This window comes from Zeugodacus cucurbitae, chromosome 6 (genome assembly GCF_028554725.1).
Source record: "Zeugodacus cucurbitae isolate PBARC_wt_2022May chromosome 6, idZeuCucr1.2, whole genome shotgun sequence".
NCBI classification, from domain to species: domain Eukaryota; kingdom Metazoa; phylum Arthropoda; class Insecta; order Diptera; family Tephritidae; genus Zeugodacus; species Zeugodacus cucurbitae.
In genome coordinates this window covers 63,420,530-63,442,832 of record NC_071671.1, presented here as the reverse complement: position 1 = coordinate 63,442,832, position 22,303 = coordinate 63,420,530, and the positions used below count along the sequence as shown (strand labels likewise).

At 35.8% G+C, this 22,303-nt stretch overlaps 5 protein-coding genes across 10 annotated transcripts in view; 1 reads left to right on the top strand and 4 right to left on the bottom strand.

The window, feature by feature from the left end:
* Positions 1-22,303, top strand: part of LOC128922610 (uncharacterized) — a 367,146-nt gene that overhangs the window by 30,164 nt on the left and 314,679 nt on the right. Inside the window, exon 2 of one of the 2 annotated variants that reach the window (XR_008471798.1) lies at positions 19,609-19,788. Coding sequence is in view for 1 of the 2 variants with exons in the window: in XM_054233714.1 (XP_054089689.1) it covers positions 19,779-19,788 (10 nt within the window). In the remaining variant the exon portion in view is untranslated. Of the gene's footprint in view, positions 1-19,608; positions 19,789-22,303 lie in introns of those variants that run through there. The other variant, XM_054233714.1, reaches the window with a different exon arrangement.
* LOC114803645 (uncharacterized) lies at positions 69-2,636 on the bottom strand. Its single transcript, XM_029038509.2, has 3 exons — positions 2,281-2,636; positions 1,163-2,082; positions 69-1,105 (listed from the first exon to the last, which is right to left on the bottom strand). The coding sequence occupies exons 1-3, from the start codon at positions 2,541-2,543 to the stop codon at positions 210-212; spliced, it is 2,079 nt and encodes a 692-aa protein (XP_028894342.2). The 5' UTR covers positions 2,544-2,636; the 3' UTR covers positions 69-209.
* Positions 3,314-7,441, bottom strand: LOC105209311 (uncharacterized). The gene is made up of 6 exons (XM_011179664.3): positions 7,224-7,441; positions 6,787-7,152; positions 5,492-6,408; positions 5,054-5,431; positions 4,471-4,806; positions 3,314-4,401 (listed from the first exon to the last, which is right to left on the bottom strand). The coding sequence occupies exons 1-6, from the start codon at positions 7,310-7,312 to the stop codon at positions 3,392-3,394; spliced, it is 3,096 nt and encodes a 1,031-aa protein (XP_011177966.2). The 5' UTR covers positions 7,313-7,441; the 3' UTR covers positions 3,314-3,391.
* LOC114803644 (uncharacterized) lies at positions 9,097-13,901 on the bottom strand. Of its 2 annotated transcripts, none has more exons than XM_054233712.1 (4): positions 13,270-13,901; positions 11,694-11,823; positions 9,996-11,635; positions 9,097-9,949 (listed from the first exon to the last, which is right to left on the bottom strand). In XM_054233712.1, the coding sequence occupies exons 1-4, from the start codon at positions 13,425-13,427 to the stop codon at positions 9,511-9,513; spliced, it is 2,367 nt and encodes a 788-aa protein (XP_054089687.1). In that variant the 5' UTR covers positions 13,428-13,901; the 3' UTR covers positions 9,097-9,510. The 2 variants fall into 2 exon arrangements, with proteins under 2 accessions (XP_054089687.1, XP_028894341.2); XM_029038508.2 differs by having other exon boundaries at positions 9,101-9,937; positions 13,270-13,900.
* The window catches only part of LOC105209321 (protein Wnt-5), a 205,090-nt gene continuing 199,673 nt past the window's right edge, over positions 16,887-22,303 (bottom strand). For all 4 annotated transcript variants that reach the window (XM_011179676.3, XM_054233708.1, XM_054233709.1 and 1 more), the window contains 3 exons: positions 21,164-21,266; positions 20,379-20,546; positions 16,887-19,786 (listed from right to left, as the gene is read on the bottom strand). In XM_011179676.3, coding sequence (XP_011177978.1) covers positions 19,599-19,786; positions 20,379-20,546; positions 21,164-21,266 — 459 coding nt within the window. In that variant the 3' untranslated portion in view covers positions 16,887-19,598. The remainder of the gene's footprint in view (positions 19,787-20,378; positions 20,547-21,163; positions 21,267-22,303) is intronic.

Below are 22,303 nucleotides of genomic sequence, written 5' to 3'. Positions count from 1 at the left end.
ATGAGATTTTGCAAATTTTATGCGTTTTTTTTTTAAGTTATCAAGCTCTTAAAAAATCACCCTTTACTATATATTATATATATTTATATTAGTTTCAATATTTCTAAAGAATAGTTCAAATTGGTTAACATTTTGGAAGAAAGTTTGCCTAACACCATTTTAAGATATAACACATATTCAAATTAGAAACTCCACTTCAAGTTCAGTTGTTACCAGTGCCATCGGTGAATACTTACTGCACCCGAGGAAGTCGATAAAGTGGTGCTATAGATAGTTGTTGTTGGTGTCGAAAAGGTTGGATTGTTAATTGGAGTTGTAGAAGGAGTTGGTGAAGTCTTTGGTCTAGACGTTGTGGTTTTCTCTGTCTTATCAACTGTAGTTGTTGGGTTGTTGCTGGCGGTTGTGGAAGGTGAATATTTTGTGCTAGATTCTGTAATTTTATTAGTGGTTGAGTTGTTGTTTGCAGTTGTAGAAGGTGTTGGTGAAGCTTTTGGACTGGACCCCGTTGTTTCTTCAGTAGTACCAGTTGTCGGCATTACAGTTGTTACAGGCGACGAAGTTGAGTTACTGACTGAAGTTGATGAAGTTTCTGGTGAAGCCATTGGACTGGACGTTGTTGTTTTCTCTGTCTTATCAACTGTAGTTGTTGGGTTATTGATTGCGGATGTGGAAGGTGTTGGTGAAGTTTTTGAACTCGACTCTGTTGTTTCCTCTGTAGTTGAGTTGTTGATTGGAGTTTTAGACTCTGTTGTTTCCTCAGCAGTATCATCCGAAGTTGTAAGCATTGTAGTTGTTGCCGGCGATAAAGTCGGCAAAGTTGAGTTGTTGATCGGGGTTGTAGGAGTTGGTGAAGTCTTTCGACTAGACTCTGTTGTTTCCACAGTAGTATCATCCGCAGTTGTCGTCATTGTAGTTGTTGCAGGTGATAAACTCGTGGTCGAGCTGTTGATTGTAGTTGTAGAAGATATTGGTTGAGTTTCTGGATCAGATTCAGTAGTTTCTATGGTGGTTTCATACGTAGTAGTTGTCATTATTGTTGTCGTTTCTGAAGTGACGGCTGTAGTGGTGCTTTTGGCTGGTATAGTCGTTTTAAGAGTCGTTGTGTCTAAAAAAATCGATAACTTTATATTAATTAATTCTCATTTATTATATTTATCCTCACCATCCACACATCTCATTTGCGCATTTCCGATTTGCACACCGTGTAATTCTGTTGGTGTTGCACAGACCGTCTCTGCCGCGGAGTTATTTTCTACTTGCTTCATGTACTCAATGATTTCCACATTATCACAATTACAGCTCCACAAATTCCACCCGAATTCTATGTTTATTCCCTTTCCAATGACAGTGGCTAGAAATTTACCATCCAACGTTTGCAATCGATTATAACGCAAATCCAGTGATTTTAGTGTTGACAAAATATCATTGAAAACGTTTTCGGCGATTGTGCTCAGACTGCAATTGGCCAGCCGAAGTTCTTGCACCACTGCCAATTTGGCGAATGTATTACCGTTAAGTGTATCGTTAAACTTCGTGCCACTCAAGTCCACATACAACAGTTTGCTATAGACGATAGTGCTCGTACCATCCAACCATGCGGTGGGATCGTATATGGTATTGGACTCCTCTGTTTGTTGCAACACTAAATTGCTGAGAGTAGCAGCCATTGGTTGCAAGAAGTTGTTGGCATTCAAGGGCGAAGTTGTTTGTGTTAGCACATTGAATAGTTTGAAATTCTTCACCGCTTCCAAACCGTTAAATGTTTGCGGGTTCAACGCTTTCAATTGCACACCATCAAATGTTATATTCATCAATTTATTCACAGATTGGTACTTGAAAGCATTATCGACGATCGTGTTTAGTTGACAATTTCGTATTGTTAAAGTGGACATTTTGAAATTTCCTGAGAATGTGGATTTGTCTATGGTGTTATTGTAGAATGTACAATCCTCTATGACCACATCAAAAAATAAATGTCCGCACCAATCAACAAAGTATTCGATTTCATTAAAGACGTTATATATTGGTCCTCCCGTGCAAATTACTGTCTTACACGAGTTGTTATCTGCGCAACTGATCGACCTACATACACAATTAGTAAATATTACTTGGTTTTATAAGTGACTTTTATTTGTGAAATCGATCCACATTTGTCAAGTGAATCTCTATTCAATATTCATCTAGACTCTATTTAATTTTCTCTACGAATAATTTATTAAACTTAGTAAACTTCTCTTAGCCACCAGCTTAATTCTCGAATATTGCACATTCTATACTTACTTGCCTGACGCTTTTGCCTGATCCTCCTTCCAATACTGCACTACAACTTCGCGATCACTTTCTGCACTTGCAAGTCCATCCCTCTCCACCGTTATATCGAAGGTGAAACTAGCGACAGTGTTTATTTCTTTCATTGACCCTTGCGCTGCAACTTCACCTGAGGGTGCCACAACCAGCTCATACGACTCAACCGAAAAACACACATTGCTCAACATCAAAAACAGCGAGAAAGCGATGAGTAGTGCCATAATATGAAATTTCATTCAGATGCAAAAAGAGTAAAGGTAAAGTTGATTTGAGATGGACGTATCCTTCCGTTTTGATTACCGTGATTTCTAGTCTACTGTTATCCATTCAATAACTATCAGCAAACTAATTTTTCACATTCCATTTTCAGTCGCAATTATCAAGGGGTTTCCATATTAATTTAATTAATTTATTAAACACTTAAATATGATTTGCTTATCGGTGAGCTAGTAAAATTGATATTGCTTGATTTAAAGCTAACAATTAGCTGATAAGTGGAACTCGGTGAAAAAAGTGAAAATTATATTTTACTAAATGCAGTGAGTGACTGGAATCGACCAAAAGCCGACGTTAGCCGACTTAAGTAATTTTTGTAGTAGAGTCCAAACGCCAAGAGTATGGGGGCGCCACGTAGGACGGTCGAAGCTAGATTCTCTGCAGTCGTGGAGATCTACCCCTTGACCTAACTAACCTAATGCAGTAAAAACGTCAATGAAAACACACGTAAGGAGTATTGGAGGTTTCTAGACCGGAACCCAGTCGGGCAGTAACCCGACCGATATCAATAATATGTTAGAACTCACCTTACTGAATCTGGCCCTTTTGGTCTTTAATCATCCAAAATGTGGGGCTATGTGAAATCTATCTTCCATGTTATGAGAAATGTGTTTCGGTGGAGACTAACTTATATATAGAACTCATTGAAGAAATTATCAATTGAAAAGAGACATGCCCCTGTTATTCCTGGATAACTCACAAAAACAACTATTACTTAGTTATCTGTTGCTATTGCCTTTATTTTAATACAATCTAGAATAACAAATAAATATGGAACTATTGCTAGCTTTGCACCCGACACAACCACTTAATAAAGCTCCTGATAATACTCCAAGCTTTCGTATTCGTTTTCCAACACTTCCACTGGTTCCGGCGGTAAACGCGCAGCCGCACCCCTACGCATACTATGCGGCGGTTGCGGCGTGGCTTCCAACACAACGGTTGATTGCTGCGAGATTGCACGCACTGGCAAATAACCACTGGAATAGCTTAGCCGATCGTCGCGGCGTGTGGCGACGCCACCAACATTTGGTGGCAGCGCAGGCGCGCGTTGTACCGGAGGCTGATTCAACGAAATATGCGCCACTCTACGTTGTTTCTCCAACTCGGCATTCTTGAAGTACTGCATATAATCGTAGGATTTGATATTTAAATAATTCTCCGGTGTCAGTGTATCACTGACCGATGAATGCATTTTGGAGAGCGCGTTGAGCGCATGGGTTTTCGAGTCCACTGATGTGCGATCTGGTTTCGGGAAGAGCAAAACTTCATGCGATGCCGAAGCAATACGACGCAAGCGTTTATTGCCATGCAATAGGGTGGGACGCCAACGGAGTAGATAATATATTAGAGCCACGCCTACAATCACACATACAACGGTTATGAGTATGGCGATCGTGCAGAAAAGCGCAACATCGCTATGCGCCAACCATGGTTGAGATGTTTCTGAGGGTAGGTGCGCTGAGCGGCAATTAAATGGTGAGGTGCTCGTTTCTCCCTTCGGTATGAGGCAGAAGGTATAGCTGCGATTTGGTGTTAAATTAACGATATCGATACTGCTTTTGTTGCCCACATCGATTTCCTCGATGATAGTGTTGTTTAATGCTTGAAAATAGATCGCTTGTAAACCACTTTCATTTTTACCGATTTGCAATTGCACACTCCGTGCTGATAACGGTACCACCTTGAATGTGGCGTCATAGTCACAAAGCCTGATGGCTATGATATCAGTGCAAACTAAAAATTTTGGCGAACTTTCGTTAAAACAAGTTGTCACTGTTGGCGGCATTGTGGCCGGTTCAGTGGTGGTGGTGAAATCTTAAAAAATAAAATAAAAAAAAATTACCTTTAATTCAGGTTACTGTATCATTCAATACTCATACTTACTGGGTTTATTCGTCGTTGTGTTTTGAATTTTGGTCGTATCAGTGCGTTTTGACGTTGTCTCTACAGTCTCGGTAGTAATAATTGTTGGCATTGGTATTATTGTTGTTCCTGGGAATAGAATTAATGTTGTACTTGTTAGCTGTGGTGTTGTTGTTGGTGTGGATTCTGCTGTTTCCATGGTTGTGTCGGCTTCAATCGTGGACGTCATTAGTGACGAAGGTGGTGCTTTGGTTTCAATAGTTGTTGTTGATGCAATTGTTGATACATTTGGTGTGGTCGTATAGTTTGTGGTTGTTGGAGCAAGTGTTATATTTATTGTGGTTGGTGGAGTTAAATCTGAAATTTTTGTAATAATGAAATAAATTATTGCCATTATCTACAATTTAAGACAATTCTATGAAGTCTAACGCAAGATTTTAGCTTTCTCAGCAGCTTATTCAATTTCGATTTCAAACAATTACACTTCGTTGTTTGCCAATAATAGATCGGAAGTCTAAACGTACCGAACCTATTCTAATATCTATTCTACGAATATATCAACCTTCAGATGCCTACAGTTTTTATAGAAATCCATGACACTTACCAGTGCTTTCACTTACATCTGTTCCTTCCGTTGTTGCTGGTGACGATGTTGGTACAGTGCTGTTCGTTGCATTGTTTGCTGTAACTGAAGTTGTTGCAACTGTAGTTGATGTTGCAGAAGATGCCGAGGCTGTTGGGTCTATAGACACTGTTGTTTCCTCAGTAGTATCATCTGTAAAGGTTGGAATTACAGTCGTGTCAGACGATGCGGGCGACAAGGTTGAGTTGTCAATTGCAATGCTTGAGGATATTGGTTGAGTTTCTGGATCAGATGCCGTAGTTTCATTCGTAGTAGTTTTCATTATTGTTGTCGGTATATTAGTTGTTGCGGCTGCTGTGGTGATAACCGTTGTTATAATCGTTACAAGTGTCGTTGTGTCTTAAAAAAAAATCGATAACTTTAGATTTATTAATTCTCATTTATTATATTTATGCTCACCATCACATCTCATTTTCGCATTTCCGATTTGTACACCTTGTAATTCTGTTGGTGTTGCACAGACCGTTGCAGTTGCGGAGGTATTTTGTACTTTCTTCATATACTCTATGATTTCCACATTGTCACAATCACAGCTCCACAAATTCCTCCCGAATTCTATGTTTATTCCCTTTCCAATTGCAGTGGCTAGAAATTGACCATCCAACGTTTGCAATCGATTATTACGCAAATCAAGTGATTTTAGCGTTGACAAAATGTCATTGAAAACGTTTTCGGCGATTGTGCTCAGACTGCAATTGGCCAGCCGAAGTTCTTGCACCACTGCCAATTTGGCGAATGTATTACCGTTAAGTGTATCGTTAAATTTCGTGCCACTCAAGTCTACATACAACAGTTTATGGTAGACGGAAATGCTGTTACCACCCAACCACGCGGTGGGATCATATATGGTGTTGGATTCTTCGGTTTGTTGCAGCACTAAATTGGTGAGAGTAGCAGCCATCGGCTGCAAGAAGTTGTTGGCATTCAAGGGCGAAGTTGTCTGTGTTAGCACATTGAATAGTTTGAAATTCTTCACCGCTTCCAAACCATTAAATGTTTGTGGGTTCAACGCTTTCAATTGCACACCATCAAATGTTATATTCGTCAATACATTCGTAGATTGGTACATGAAAGCATTATCGACGATCGTGTTGAGTTGACAATTTTTTATTGTTAAAGCGATCATTTTGAAATTTCCTGAGAATGTGTACTTGTCTATGGTGTTTTTGTTGAATGTACAATCCTCTATGACCACATCAAAGTATAAATGTCCGCACCAATCAACAAAGTATTCGATTTCATTAAAGACGTTATATATTGGTCCTCCCGTGCAAATTATTGTCTTACACGAGTGGTTGTCTGTGCATGTGAAAGATCTAAAAGAAAATTAAAAAAATATTTTTATTGTGTTTGCTAGAGGTCAGCCATCACCCATATTACCACAGGAAAGCACATTTCACTATTTTCTCTCACCATTATGTGAAAACTTAACAAAGATAACCATACACCTCTCAATTTAAGTAGAAAATACATCCTAAATCAATTCAGTTTTCAGATTTATTACTGAACAAAAACTAGAAACCAGATCGGTTAATGAATTCTTCAGAAGTTTCTAGAAGACCAATATGCAAAGTATTTACAGGCATATACCACAGTAATTAGAATACTCTAATTCATTTGCAGATTTGTTTCCACCCGTTATTTTTTTTCTTTCAAGTAACTAAAACATGTCATTTTGTATTTGTTGCACTTACTTCGCTGCCGATACTGATAGAGTCTCGTCCCAATATTGCACAGCAACATGCACTGCGTCGCCAGCGTCGTTCTCAGTGCCATCTTCTTCCTTCTCTCCGCCATCTGCCTCCTTCTTTCCGCCATCACCCTTCTTCTCTTCGCCATCACCCTCCACACTATCAAGTCCAACGTATTCCATTGTGGTTTCGTAATTGATGTTAGCGATAGTGCTTACTTCATTTGTTGGCATTTGTGTTGCAATTGTTTGACTCTCACCTGGAGGTGCCACAACCAGCTCATATGATTCACCCGAAAAATTGACATTACTCAACACCAAAAGCAATGAAAACGCGATAAGCAGTGGTATAACGAGACATTTCATCCAGCTGAGAATTTAATAGATTTGATCAATTGATTAGTTCTTCTAACAAATTCAATGATTTTAAACAAGTCTTACCGTACTCTTTTGGTCTCATACAATAGTTCGTGTACTTTCGGTTTTTTATCTATTTCGTGATTTATACGAAAGGATTTCGATTTTAACATTTTATCATAGCCAAATACTAGTTCTTAAGCGACAGTGCACTCATAAGTAGAAACTCATATAATATATATATAGTGTGGCATTCGTTCAATTTGAGCACCGTCGATTTCCGTTCACTCTTTTACCTTCAACAACTCTTAACGCTCTGATTTTCCATATTCGATTTTCAATCGTATTCTGCATATCGCTTTATCACCGATTTTTCATGCTTAATTTATTTGGTAAACAATTAAATATGATTTGCTTATCGGTGTGCTAATAAAATTACGATTATTTGATTTGATAAAGCAGGCAATTGTAGGCTGTGGGTGTAGTTGCCGTTAACCCTTTCTATGAGGATTCATATTTTTATTTTTTGAACTGCAGTTATTCCAATTCGTTTCGGATTTGGAGGAAATTAGATCTATAGTTTTTGGTTGCAATCCTATCAGGATTTTATATCGAATGAACAGGCATCAGCTACTGTATATCAATACTATAATTCTTTTTTAGAGCTTTTTTCTAACAAATATTAGTTAAAATGGGTTAATGCGCCTAGTTGTATAATATGATAGTCTATAATTATTTATATTATTATATTGTAATAAATTAGAAAGGTTCAGAGAAATTTGACATTGGTCATTGGTCTAATATCATACAAAGCTGACTTTACAATCTCTGAGAATATGTAGTCTGAGGGAGTCGCATCGTATGACCTGGTTGGTCAAGTGATCATCTAATTTTTTAATATCTTTTGAGCAACAAAGGTTCTCTGCGTTTTTAATATTTTAAGAGTGTGTTGTAGAAGACATTATGTGTCTATCCCCCTTGGTGCAGATCTTTAAATAGTGCTACGTACTAGATGAACTCCAATTTATTGTTCCTAGAATATAATTTCCGGTTTTAGACCAAGTATCCTCTGGGTAGCCAACAAACAGCCGTTTGGAGGCGATCTAAAATGAGAATGCGAAGCCCGCTTCTGTGGTTGTGCGTAGGGTTTGGGACCCACTACATAAAAACGAAGTTACAATGAAAAATCGACGACATGGATGAGATACTACCCTTTTGATGACGACCCCTGCAAACCCCCGCTCCATTAGTTCTGTTTTTTCTCGCCTGGATAAGGAAGTGAAGCGAATGGGTCTGGAGGTGAATGAGGACAAGACGAAATATCTCTTGTCATCAAACAGTCAGCGCACTCTCGTCTTGGCTCACTCGTCACTGTTGACTGTCATAACTTTGAAGTAGTTGATAGTTTCGTATACCTGGGAACCAGCATCAACAATACGAACAATGTCAGCCTCGAAATCCAGCGCAGAATCACTCTTGCCAACAGGTGCTACTTTGGACTGAGTAGGCAAATGGGACGAACCAAAATCAAACCTGCTTTATGGTGAAGAAGCTTGGACGATGTCAACATCAGATGAGACGACACTGGGAGTTTTCGAGAGGAAATTTTTGCGAAAGATTTATGGTCCTCAGAACATTGGCAACGGCGAATAACGCAGACGATGGAACGATGATCTGTACGAGTTATACGACGACATTGACATAGTTCAGCGAATAAAAAGACAACGGCTACGCTAAGTGGCGCACTATCATCGATTCGGCTATAACCGGCTAAACGGTTGCAACGCTAATCACATGCATGCAGATTTCCCTATGATAACAGAATTATCTTCAAAAAGTTATATTTATAAATTTTATAATACAAAAATCATTAGACCACCCTGTATTTATTAATTTCTTTTCACAGTTAACAAAAAAGAGAGTAAATTATAGTTAGTAAATTATTCGTATAAATATGACAAAAGGCATGATGTATCAAGCAATAAAAATCGTGATTTCAGAATGCTAAAGATAATTAAATTGAGCTTAGCATATAAGTACAGAACAGTACAGTACATAGATTATGGTTTTCGATTATTTTAATCGATTATTTGATTATTGCTATATATTATTTGATTTAATAAAAATTTTGGGATTCATGTAATGGTGTGTTAAACGAGGGTGACCTCATTTCCGGTATTACGTTGAAATTATCTAATGACCTTAGCAACAACAAATAAAATTTCTTTCATCAGTCCTCCCTTCTTTATTACATCGTTAATAAAATACACATAGATTAACATTATCTAAATAATTACATTTACATTTAGAGCTGATTTCCAGTTTGGCATATCTCAACATCAGCATGCCTATTATCTCTCCTCCAAATCCACTACGTTTCGCTATCTGTACTCTCTGCATGCTCATGCGCATCGGTCACCGTTATATATGGCATGCTTTCTGACATTGGCACAGGCGTCTCCAGCACGAGTGTAGGTGTACTAGACATACGATTTGTGGGCAATGCCGGTAGTGGATCGTTTGAGGCACGTTTGTTGCGTGGCGAAACTTCGGCATAACTGACCGAAGTGCATTCGTATTTCGGCGCCAAGGTTGACATGTAACTGTCAATTGACTCAAATTCCAGCGACTTCTTCTCACAATCCGAAGCGATGTCTTGTAGACGCAGATAAGCCGGTATAACTTCGTATAAGTTGGCATTCATATAACTTTGATTACTCTCAACACTCACAATGGAACCGCGATGTATTATATTGCGATTGGTGGCGATGGGACTATTGTTGAAAGTATCGAAGACGCTGAAAGTAGAACTATAATGTCAATCATAAGCTATATCTTCAACTTTTCCCCACATACCTTCTCGAATTGCGTTTCGCCAGCGTCTCCTCCTTTAGCTTCAGATTCTCCAATGAGCGCTCCTTTGGAAAGATGACGATGTCTATTGAATTGGTGCTTGTGGTTTTCACACGTTTACTGCCCTTCAACAGTGTTGGCTTGCGTTTGAGCAGCATGTAAACGCTGGCAATGCCCAAGAAGCAACTCATTAACACACCGAATATGGTCAGGGAGATACCAGTGGCACGCATATCATGCGACAACCAGGTATTATAGACTACCTGTAGATTCGAGTCCATGTGCAGCGAATCACAGTGATATGGCGAAATCGTTAGCTTATCATTGGCGACCAAACAGAATGTATAAGCGGTATTTGGCAACAGATTCGCCACAATAGTCGTGTAGCTTACGGGTCCAACACAACCCAACCCATATTGATTATAGTTGACTGTCATGCTATAATAATCATCCACAACGGTACTAAACCAAATCAGACCATATGTATCTGTCGAATCGGTAATTTCCAGTAACACTTCTACACGCAAATGCGGTAATTGTACCAGACGTAACTGAGTCTCGGGCCACAAAACGACGTGCCAAGCTACCGACGGCGTTTCACCGGGTGCCAGACAACGTACCAATATTGTGTCGCCATCGTCATCATCTACATCACTCAGTGTTGTTGTTAAAGTTGGAAGTATTGTTGGAGATTTTATTGGAGGTATTACAGGACTTTTCGGGGGAGCTGTTATCGATGTAATGTAATCGATGTCATAATCTCTTGCTGTCGTAATCGGTTTCAGCGTTGTAGATTTTTTTGTCATTTTCGTTGTAGATTTAATTATTGCAGTCGAATTCGTAGTTTCATTCAATTTGCCCGGACATACACGCTCATCCAATACCGATAAGATTTCATACTCGACGGGTTCGTGACATGTCGGATGACCGCTTTGATATACCATAATCGTATTCATTTCCGTAAGTAAATCGCACGTACAATTCCAGGGATTATAATTCAAATCGATAATTAAATCATCATAAATCGCATGTCTCCCGAAAATCAAATGATTTATTGTTGTCAACTGATTGTAGGACAAATTGAGGTATGTCAGCGAGCCGGTGATTTGCGAAAATATATAATTGGGTAAATATTGTATATTTGAATGTGATAAATCCAAATATTCTACGACCCACAACTTTTCGAAAGTCTCATCGGTAAATGTATTCGTAAAGTTATTGTAACTCAAATCCAAATATTTCAAATTATTCAGCAAACTACTCGATGCGGTCGTATTGGTTATCAATTTGATGTTACCTTGTAGTGTGAAGCTTCTTATTTGATATCTAATATTACCCAGCAAATCATCGCAAATAAGTTTTATCGGTTTATTTCGTTGTATAACGGAAATTTGTGTTAAAACGAAAGTACAATTTTTGAAATTATTCTTGTTTAATTCCTCCAATTGTAGATTCTCCAAATTAATCTCTTCGAAGATGCCTCTTTTAAAAGCGCCAGCAGCAATAGTGGTGACATTGGATGCGCCAATATAGAGCTTACGCACCTTATTGTAATATTCACCGAGAAATCCGAAGGTAATTCTCTGTTTCGGAAATTCCATATTATAAAGACGTAGCTCTTGGACGATCGAACAATTGGACCGCTGTAAAAGAAGGTTAATATTTAGCGGTTTGATTTAATTTAACTTGACTTCTACCCACATTAGCTATGAAGGCATTATCGATACTCTTATCCAGGTGAACCGCCTGACTATTCATGCAAAGCACTTTACAATCTTGCTGCATGCATTCCGGTAGTTTTTCGTTGGCGGTGATATTAACGTAGTGTTTTCTGGAAATCGGGAAAATATAGCACATGAAAAATACTAATAATTATTAATTAGCTCTCAGATAAGATAAAGATGCTTAGATTTGTGAGCAATAAAAAACTTTGTTGCTGGCAAAGATCGAGGACCTGTGTAGTAGGATAGTGAACTGCCATGTTTTTGAATCAGCAGCACCAACTCATTCGGCGCTTGTTATGGTTTCAAATTTTCATTCCTTACCTTTTCGGACTTTCGTTCTTGGGTGATCTCTAAGGTACAGAGTAGATCTCAACCATCAATAAACTATTCGAACTGACACGAGTTTTGGGAATAAAGTGAATAAAAGGAAGAAGAAGGTCGAACCCAGAAAAAATACAACGCCACAGTTTAAGGTTTGTTTAAATGGACCTTCAGAACATAATATAGGTGGTTCATATGATTGAAAGGTGGATACTGAGGATAACAAAATTGTTTTTCTGGACAATGATTTTGCTTGATCAAATTCCTTATTTTTCTCAAAATATAAAAGTTAATAAATTATTTGATTACGACGAAAAATATTGAACTAGAACAAATTTCATTATTTTAGCGCAAAGGCTTATCATTTATGGTAAAAGATAAGAATTATCATTAGTCATGTTATGTCGTTATTATCATCTGTTGTTTCCAAAACCAAACACTAATCATAATATGTATTTATGAACACATTAATCTCCGAAATTTGTTCGCTAATGATAATGTAAATCAGAATAGAATACACGAAAAGCGAAAGTGAAGCGTGAAGCGGATGTTGCAAGAGATTAATACACATAGAGGTTTATACATAAATACCTTCGACTGTAATACCAACTTTAAATACTTTTTCTTAAAACGGACAGAATCAATCTAGGCGTTTGAGATGTAATTCTTTCTGTTTTTCTTTTGGCACTTTCTTTACGAATTATTCTTAACAAGACAAACATTTTCAAAACTATTATTTTGCATAGGAATGACTTTAAGTTTCTCCAACTAGTTTTAATTTGTCCGTCTTAACCAGTCCTACTTTATAGTTTTTTTTTCGTAAAATACAGATACTTTGATAAAGTACTGCTTGACAGCTTTTAATTTGAAAACATATGGAAAATATTGAGAGACCTGATTATCTCGGTAGTGTAATTTCAAATTACATTTAAGATTGTTTTAACTTTTGATTCGATATTATTGTCGTCAAGATAGTGGATATGCAATTAAATGTTCTATGAATCTCACAGCCCTATTTGAAAATAATTTCGATATCGAGAGAGTAGGTCTTACAAAAAACATGTTGGCATTAGTCAATAAAAACGTCTCAATAGATGAGCTCTTTGCGTTCTAGAGGTATTCCATGGCATTGAGCAAGCAATTTTTTTACCCTCAGTTCTAGTTCTAAGAAGTCTGAATTCTTCTAAATTTTCATTCCGCAAATCTCTTGCATCACTAGTTTATATACTCACAAAAATTGCAATGCCGCCTCTCTTTGTTGAATCACATAACGCCAGGTGCCAGCCTTCGTAATATTTCGTGGTCGGACCACTTCTACTGCCGCACAACTTTCACATAATATGAGCAAAAATGTTAATATTTTTAAGTAACATATGAAAACTGTAGACATTTCAAATCAGTAAGTAAATTGCACACTTTCACAGCATGTACAGATGGACAGCCGAAGCAACTCTGAGGCACAAAGGCAAATATTTCAAAAATTTGTCAAATATATTAATTCGCTTTTGTTTTTTTTTTTTTTGTTATTTTCTACACAAAATGTTTTTGATAACAGTACTTCACGGTGTGATAGTGTATGTGAACGTATTTTATTTCACTTGTTTGCCGCCGTTTGGCCATTGACACAACTACAAGTAATCCTAACGAATAGGAAATGATCGATTACGATGAATTCGGCAAGCTCACGCACATTCTCACGTCTGTATACACTTGCATGCATTTATGCTTTTTTCATGGTATTAACTAACACACGCGCTGTTTATTTGTATTAAGTTGTATATTTAGGCATCGAATTCGAATTTATTTTCCGCGTACAAGTCAGCCGTACCAGCGCCGTAGTACTACTGAGCGTATGAGTAACATGTAAGCAGCGTATAAGGACATGAAATCCCATGCGACACACTGGCTTATCGCTGAATAGTGAAGCAATCTCAATGCTTTCATGAATAATAATTAATATCTCTCCTCCGCTTAATGGTGCACAACGACACATGCGTGGCTCTGTACTGCTATTTGAGGTTTGAAATTACTTTTATAATCGCAATCTCTAATAAAAAATAATTTGTCTATATTTTTTTATGTAAAGTTGGTGGGAATTAAACCTACATGAAGTCACAAAGCCCTTTCAAAAAATTATTATAATTTCTTACCTTCAAAATGCATCACTTTGCCCCACTGTGCGGCGTGAGAAACACTCCCACTGTGCATTGACAAAAAAGCCAAACAACTGTTAATAAAAGTTATTATACTGTGGATAAATGATAAACAATAAATGAGTACGGGTTTTCGGGAGCAAAGCCAACTGATAAGCTGCAAAGTAACTAATAAAAACGTAAGTGACACCTGTTTGGAAGTGTGTGCACGCGTGAGTGGGTGAGTGGTGAGTGTATGAGCAGATAAAATTAGTTTAGTAAATAAATTTAATTTAGCGAAATGACCACAAAAAACCCTAAGTCATACTATATATTAGACAGGTTATGAAGGGATATACTTTTGGAAAACATTCCGATTCCGATTTAATCCTTGACATATCCATGTACAAATGATGTATATAGTGGGATTAAAATGGTTTTCAGTTCACCGTAATCACTACCTCCGAAAGATTGCGTTATTAAAAACACCTAGCGAACAAGATGTGTTGTTTTTCATTTCAAAAGGGTTAAATTTCAAGGTTTCCTACTTTTTTATAGAAATTTAAAATTTAATGATGAATGTTTATTGTCATTCGAAAGAACATTCTTTGGCATTTATCATTCGAGCATTACTGGTAACCTGGGAATGACACGCTTAACGTTTTTTTACAAGACCTCAATCGAAGGGTGGTAGTCCGTATAAACTCTAAACTTTACACATCCTCACATGAAAAAGGTCTAACGGTGTGATATCACACCACATTGGTGGTCAATTGACCGGCCCACAACGTGAAATTATCATTACCATTGATTGGGGCGATGTGTGGGAAGTGGCGCCGTCTTGTTGAAACCAAATGTCGCCGAGATCACGAGCGATAACGGTCGCAATTGTTACGTACTCGACACGGTACTTTGCTGGATGTGGTTTATTTGGTAGAATATTATACAATGCTGGTTCTCAAGATGGGTGATGGTGTTGCGAATAGTACGTTCAGTAGATTGATTATGTTGACCATAAGTTGAACGAAGCGCGGGAAACACATTATTTACAAATTTTTATTTTGGTAATAAAGTTGAACAATTTGTAAACGTTTTTCAGGCGTAAGTCTTTTCATGATGAAATGCCCAACAATACTGAACAAATATATCATGACGACTCACGCGTGATCTAAAAAAACGCTATTGAAAAAAGTACTTCCACTTGAATCACCCGAAATGTAACCAGAATGTTAAAACGCTGCGACCGATTCTTCAGTCACATTGAGCAATTTAGTGACTACATTATTTTATTTATCTAATAAGGACTAAATTCTTCAATGTTGCAATTTCATATTTTGCAAATGGAATATCAACAATCTTCAATTCTTCTGAAAAGATAGCATCCCTAAAAGTATCTCTCAGTAATCCCATCCTTCTAAAAAAATCATTAATCTCCCTTCTGCTGTGTTCTGTAGTATTTCAATTAATTATGAATTCCACTTAATCTAACGCTATGCATTGGATAATCCCCAAAAAATTTGCAGTCTTCCTTCCGCTATTTATCGCATAGAGATAATGCATGATATCAGCGATTGTATAATAAAAGGGTTATTGTGGCTGTATAAAACAATTACTGCAGGTAACCGGTTGTAAAATTGTAATTACAGACACATACAGCACAGTAGATAATTTGTTCGGTTTTATCGGTTAAAGTTAAGTATATTATGGACGCTAACGGTACCTTAAAATAACTGTGTGAAAAATATCATAAATCATATGCATTTGAGTTGAAATATTGGCGAGTGGTTCAAAAATGATTCTTGGTATGTAACAAGTATGTAAAGCAAGTTTCATGATGCAACAAAATTCAAAATTTTTCGTATAGAGTTTTTGAGTTAAGTATTTTTCTTAACAAATCCCAATGAAATCTTTCAGTTTTAATCTAATTTAATGGAATCTTTTGTAGTCATACTCAATTCAAAATATTTTCAAAAAAATTTGTCAAACCAATTGCTTCATTCCAAGTCACCAAAGCATCTTCTATACCCGATATAATTTCAAAACTTTTTCGAAAATATTTTCCAAAGTAAGGTTTTGACAAAAGATCTGACGAATAGCTCCACATGATATACAAAAAATAATGCAACTACTCTTCTTTGGTAAATTTCTTTCCCTAATGACGACAAGAAACCCCTTTAAGAAATCAAACACACAATATGATTTTTTTCAACATTTTGTTTTTTCATCATTTAATATGTTTTATCTGTTTGTGTTTTTTTTCTGATCATTTTCAATCGTTTGTGTTTTGCGCCATCTATATTAGTTTAAATATATATTACTATCGCATTTCTTGTAATCGCTAAAACTTATATCAATACTTTTTTACACTGTACTCATTTTTTTTTAATTTAAATGTATATGTAATTCGTTTTTTAAATAATTATGCGTTTCATTAATTACAATACATACACGTACAATATGATTTTTTTATAATATTGTAGCAACGTGAATATTTCATACATATGTATAATCTCAAATATTTTACATATCGAAAATGTAATATGTGTGCTATATATATACTTTTACCGTTTTTTACGCTAAGTAATCGCTAATTTTTAAGTATTTATATGCTTTGTGCACGACTACTTACATACATACATATGCGTGAGTTTTTTTTTTACTTATTAATACACTTTATTTCGAAGAAGTATATGGTTTGGATTGCGAACTCTTCGTCAAAAGGGCTCAACATGATGTTTTGAGATTCTTAATGTGTATATCTATTGTTTCTAAACACAAGTTCCTTATATATTTTTATCAATTACTACTCGCAAGCATTTGTTTTTTTTTATTAAAGCAATAAGTATTTAGTATATTCCTCACACTCTCATATATACAAATTTTCAGTTTGTAATTTAGTGTAATCTATAATCTAATAACTATCATTCAATTTAATTTGCATGGGCTATGCTTGGCTCAGAGGACTTTTAAATGAAGAATAATTGAAGTTTGAAAAATTAATAAAAGGTAGGCTCCTCGCATTCACGGCTTTGAGTGTTGATCTCACAGTATATTTTTGTTTTCCTGAAAATGCAGCTGGAGACATATCCAGAAATTGATATAATGAACTTGGGTGATATTTAATGTCATCAGAATGCCTTAGGTGTTCCACAGCTCATTATAGAGTCGATTAGAAATCGACAAATCTTGCCTATAATTTTAAAGCCTAGATGTAGGCAACATATTCCTTTTAGTAAGCATATCCAGAATTTGAATGGACTTGAGTTATATTTGGTCGCACGTAAGCAACACAGCTCAAAATAGATCAGTATTAGATAAACTTTAGTTAAAGCTTCAACGCAACAGAATTTGTGTCTCAGCTTAGCGAGCATATCTAGAATTTTAAAACGTGTGTTTGAATAATATTTGGTGTCACCAACATGGCGTAAACAGTTCATCGTCGACCAGTAATCCTTGAACATCAAACCTTAGTTACATCATTAACGCCTAGATATAGGCAACAGAATTTGAGCATATGCCTACTAAGGACATGTTCTTTAATGATATTTGGTCTTAACAGCATGGCTTAAGTGCTACTCGGCTTATAATAGAGTCGATCAGTAACCGATAAACTTCAACGCCTAGAAGTAGGCAACAGAATTTGAGTATAAGCTTAGTACTCATATTTAGAATTTGAAGACATGGAATTGAAAGATATTTGATGTCACCAACATGACGTAAACAGTTCGTCGTCGATCAGTAATCGATAAACCTTAGATACATCATTTTCGCCTAGATGTGGGCAACAGTATTAAGCTTACTAAACATATACAGATATTGAGGATATGGTCTTTAATGATATTTTGTCTTATCAGCATGGCTAAAGTGCTACTCGGCTCATAATAGAGTCGAACAGTAATCGTTTGACTTTACATATATTTTCAGCGCCTAGATGTAGGCAACAGTTTTCGATTTTTTTCTTGTATCAAGCTACTAAACTAACGGAGTTACCAAGTTTTTGCAAAATAAACTCAAAACAAGTAATATGAACTATTTTGAGATAATTTTTGTATGAAATATGTCATTATGTATAATAGTTGCAACCTAATTAAATACATGAAAATATTTAAATATTATTTTTTTCATAAGTTAAATATATGATTTAAGTGCCCAAGTCAGTGTTTTATAACAGTCAATCGAGCTAAATAATTTAAATTTAGTTGTAAGTCGTTTTGTGGAGATGATTTGACTTCATTAACTGCTAGTGGTGGACTTCTAAATGTTACTCTGGGTTTCAAAGACATTCGGGACGTAAATTGAGACTAATTTTTCTGCTTTAACTTTTATTTTGACATAATATCGCTCGCTAGCAACTTATATATATCAAGCAAGTAGGATTTTACATAGATAGCTGTTCAAAAGCAATAAAATAGATGCCCTCATATTCAATTTCTGACAATAGAATTCTACATAAATATTTTTGCATTTCCTTCATTACATTTTTTCTTTAAATAAGTGTTGCTTACCACTAAAATTACTTAATTTAAGCGTTAATCTACACTAAACTATAGTTGTAAGCTATGCGCAATTATGGTTTTCTTTGTGTGTATGAATGTATTTATAGGAGTTAGATCTAAGAACTAATTAAGCTTACTACATAAATACAGTGTGTAAGAAATGTGTTGGTAAATTAAGCGCACACTACACTTAACCACAAATATTTTACACTCACACGCGTTTACTTGCACACCCATACATACTTAAACTATAGATTACAATATGGAACTACATACATTTTTATAAGCTATACATTTAGCGGTTGTTAATTGAAAATTCATTGCATTAACATTAACTGCTTATATAATAATTATTTTTATTTTTAATTTATTTTATTTTTTGTTTGTTAAATCAAATAAATGCTGCTTAGGACTATGGAATTTGCTTTCTACATACAAATGGTGGCGCATGACGGTAGCTGCCGGATCACCACTAAATATACATACATACAATTACACGGAGGGTATCAAATTTCAGCTCATCGCACATAACATTTAATTACATACATTTAATCAGACTTAAAAACTATTATAATTTCATACAATTCATTGTATTATATATGTATGTGAATGACAAATTCATCGTTTCTATATTTCGTGTTACCAACATTTTTCTAATGCCAGTGGTAAAATGAAAGTTTTATCGGAGTGTGGAGCGTGTAGCGCAGCAACTGTTTCGTGAGATTTACATTTTCTCATTCTGTGCGATAATTTCATATATATATATAATTTATTTTTTCATTATTTACTAATTTTCTTATCGCGTTTATCGCTTTCTTGCTGCCGACATGTGTTGTTGAGTAGTCTCATTTTTATCATTTGTGCTTTTTATTTTTGTTATTTATTTTCGTATGCTTTTTTTGTTATTATTTGTGTTTTATAATAATTATTTACTTATTTACAGGTGTGTTCTTCGAGCACTTTCACACAGACATCACATTTGACCTGGCAGCACCAGTGGAATTTGCAATTGCAACGTTCGCGCACCACAATGTTTTTGGTGTTGTAGCCTCGTCCACAGCATAAAATGCCGCAACCATCCAAACCGGACGATGTTTTATTGCAAACGCGTCCATGAGTGCCTGTAAGTAAGAAAATTATTAGTTTTAATTCATGAAAATATTTCAGAAAATTGCTACATTTTATATATACCCTTGAGGGCAAAAAAAATTGCTTTAATTTGAATGACTAAAAATAAAATAATTCGATTGGAGTACTGTATATGGAAACAAGAAAATTAAAACCTATATTTTAGTAATGTTTAAACATATTCGGGTTCCCGAAGTTGGTTTTCTTCAATCTCGAAACCCCTGAAGCAATTGAATTTTGTAATATTTTAAATACGAGAATTCGAGTTATGTACTGGACTACAGTAAAATACAATATTAAAAAAAAAATATTCGGGATCCCGAAATAGTTTTCTTCCAATCCCGAAATTCAATTTTAAACTGCTTTCTGCTGCTTTCTTTGAAACTGCTTTCTCCAGTCCCAAAATGTTCGACACTCAAAGGCTGCTGAAATTTTCTATTTATAGGAATTTTAGTCCATCGAATTCACCAAAAAATCTTTAAACTTAAAAAAAATTTCGGGATCCCGAAATTAATTTTAACAATCCCGATATTTCGGGATTCTACAAATTACTTTATTTTGAATTAAATTAAATTTTATAATCACCTGGCCACTGCAACTGTCGACTGTTGCGACACCAATCTGGACTCTCATCCAGATACACCAAATCATGCGCCGTTGGCACCTTATATTGCGGGTCTTTCACTTGTAAACGACCACGTTTATTGAGTTTCACCACCGTAGATTCTTCGTATTTTTCACGCAAATAGTCACCTGTAAAAAAGTGGAAAGATTAGAAGGGCTACATATGTACATAAAAAATAATTCACAAAAGAAATATTTTCTTTTAATCTCTCTAAAAGCATATAATTACTACTAAAAAAAAAGTTAAATAAGAAAAGTAAAATTTTTCTTATACAAGTGTCTCCTAAGAATGAACGTATATATATATCAAGTGTTTACTGTAGAAGTGATTTGGATATAAACTTCACTTTTTCCAACAATGTTGTGCGCCATCTAGTCACCTCGTAATATGTGCTGTATGCCGATAAAGCAGTTTTTCCAGCTAAGTTCTGAACCAATACACTTGCGGTGCAGTTCATGCATGTTATTAACAGTGCTGTTGACTGTGAACAACATGTGGCTGTTAATGGCGCTGGCAAACTGTTAAATTAATTACTTTCAACTTTAATAAATTTCTTCATATTTAGTTTAGAATGCCTACTATTATTTATATATGATTTTGAGAAAATAGACGTTTAGAAATAATAATGTAAAATAGCCTAATATTGCCTAGTTTCGCTAATCTTTATTGTTTAGTAATGTTTAGCCGTTGAAAAAAAAATTAATTTTCATCTTAGACTAGACATTAGTAAGTTAAAATAACATACCGATTTCTCTGATCGATGAGAGCTGCTGCCAGCAGGTGATCAAACTGCATGAGCCCGAAACACCATGGCATTTGCAAGTGATACGCGTCTTCTTGATGACAGCCTGAAATGAAGAATGCGAAAAATTAATTAAAGTTGCACGCACCAATATATTTTTTTAAGAAGCACAGAATTATTTGTTTTGCTCCTCAGACATTTTTATATCAAATATAGACTCGGAGATTTTTGATAGCCTCGTATACTCTATCGTATACTCTCGTATTATCCAAAACATTTATATGAAAAATTTAAAATTATGAAATTTTCAATACCCAAAAGTAGAATTTAACTCCTGAAACTCTAAAGCCAGTTGTATATAAAGCCCCTTTAAGCATAAATTGAAATCTCACATGGCACACAGCAATCACTTCATTACTTGACCATTGATAAAAGTACGTACATATACATATTTTTATGTGAATATGTATGTGTCCACTGCGGTGTTTTCCGGTTGTGCTGGCTTTCATTCATACAAAAGAATTGCTCATATTTCCGGCTACTTAGCGAAATAATTTGAAACCTTGCCACCAAAACAAATACGAAGACATACATATGAACCAGCAGATGGATCTGTGTACAAATATGAACTGACACACACGGGTGAAAAATAATCCTGACGCTAGAGTGGTAAACATAACATAAAAAGCGAGCGAAAAATATTGAAAAAAAGCAATAAGATAAAGTTAAAAGGAGAGATGGACACGCAAAGCATATATGTATATATATGTATGTCTGTGTGAGATAATACGCTCATATATGTGTGTGTTTAAGATATACTTGTGTAAAATATATAAAAAATGAATTGAATTTGCGATTTGTGTGTTGGCATTTGGCAACGTAAACAACCACTTATTGCTGCCACAGACCTTGTTGACTTCCTTACAAGCATATTTATGGCGAGGGCTTGTAGCCACTATGTGTTTGTGTGTGCCACATATGAAAATGGACAGCGACAAATGATAAGAAGTATTGCACATAAAATGTTGCAGAAAGCGTCTCCTGGCAACATGGCTGCCTACAAGCAGCGACGGAAGTGTAGTTGCAACGTCATGTGGCAATGGCTGTTGGCGAAAAAACGACGAATCGAAATTGATGTAACAT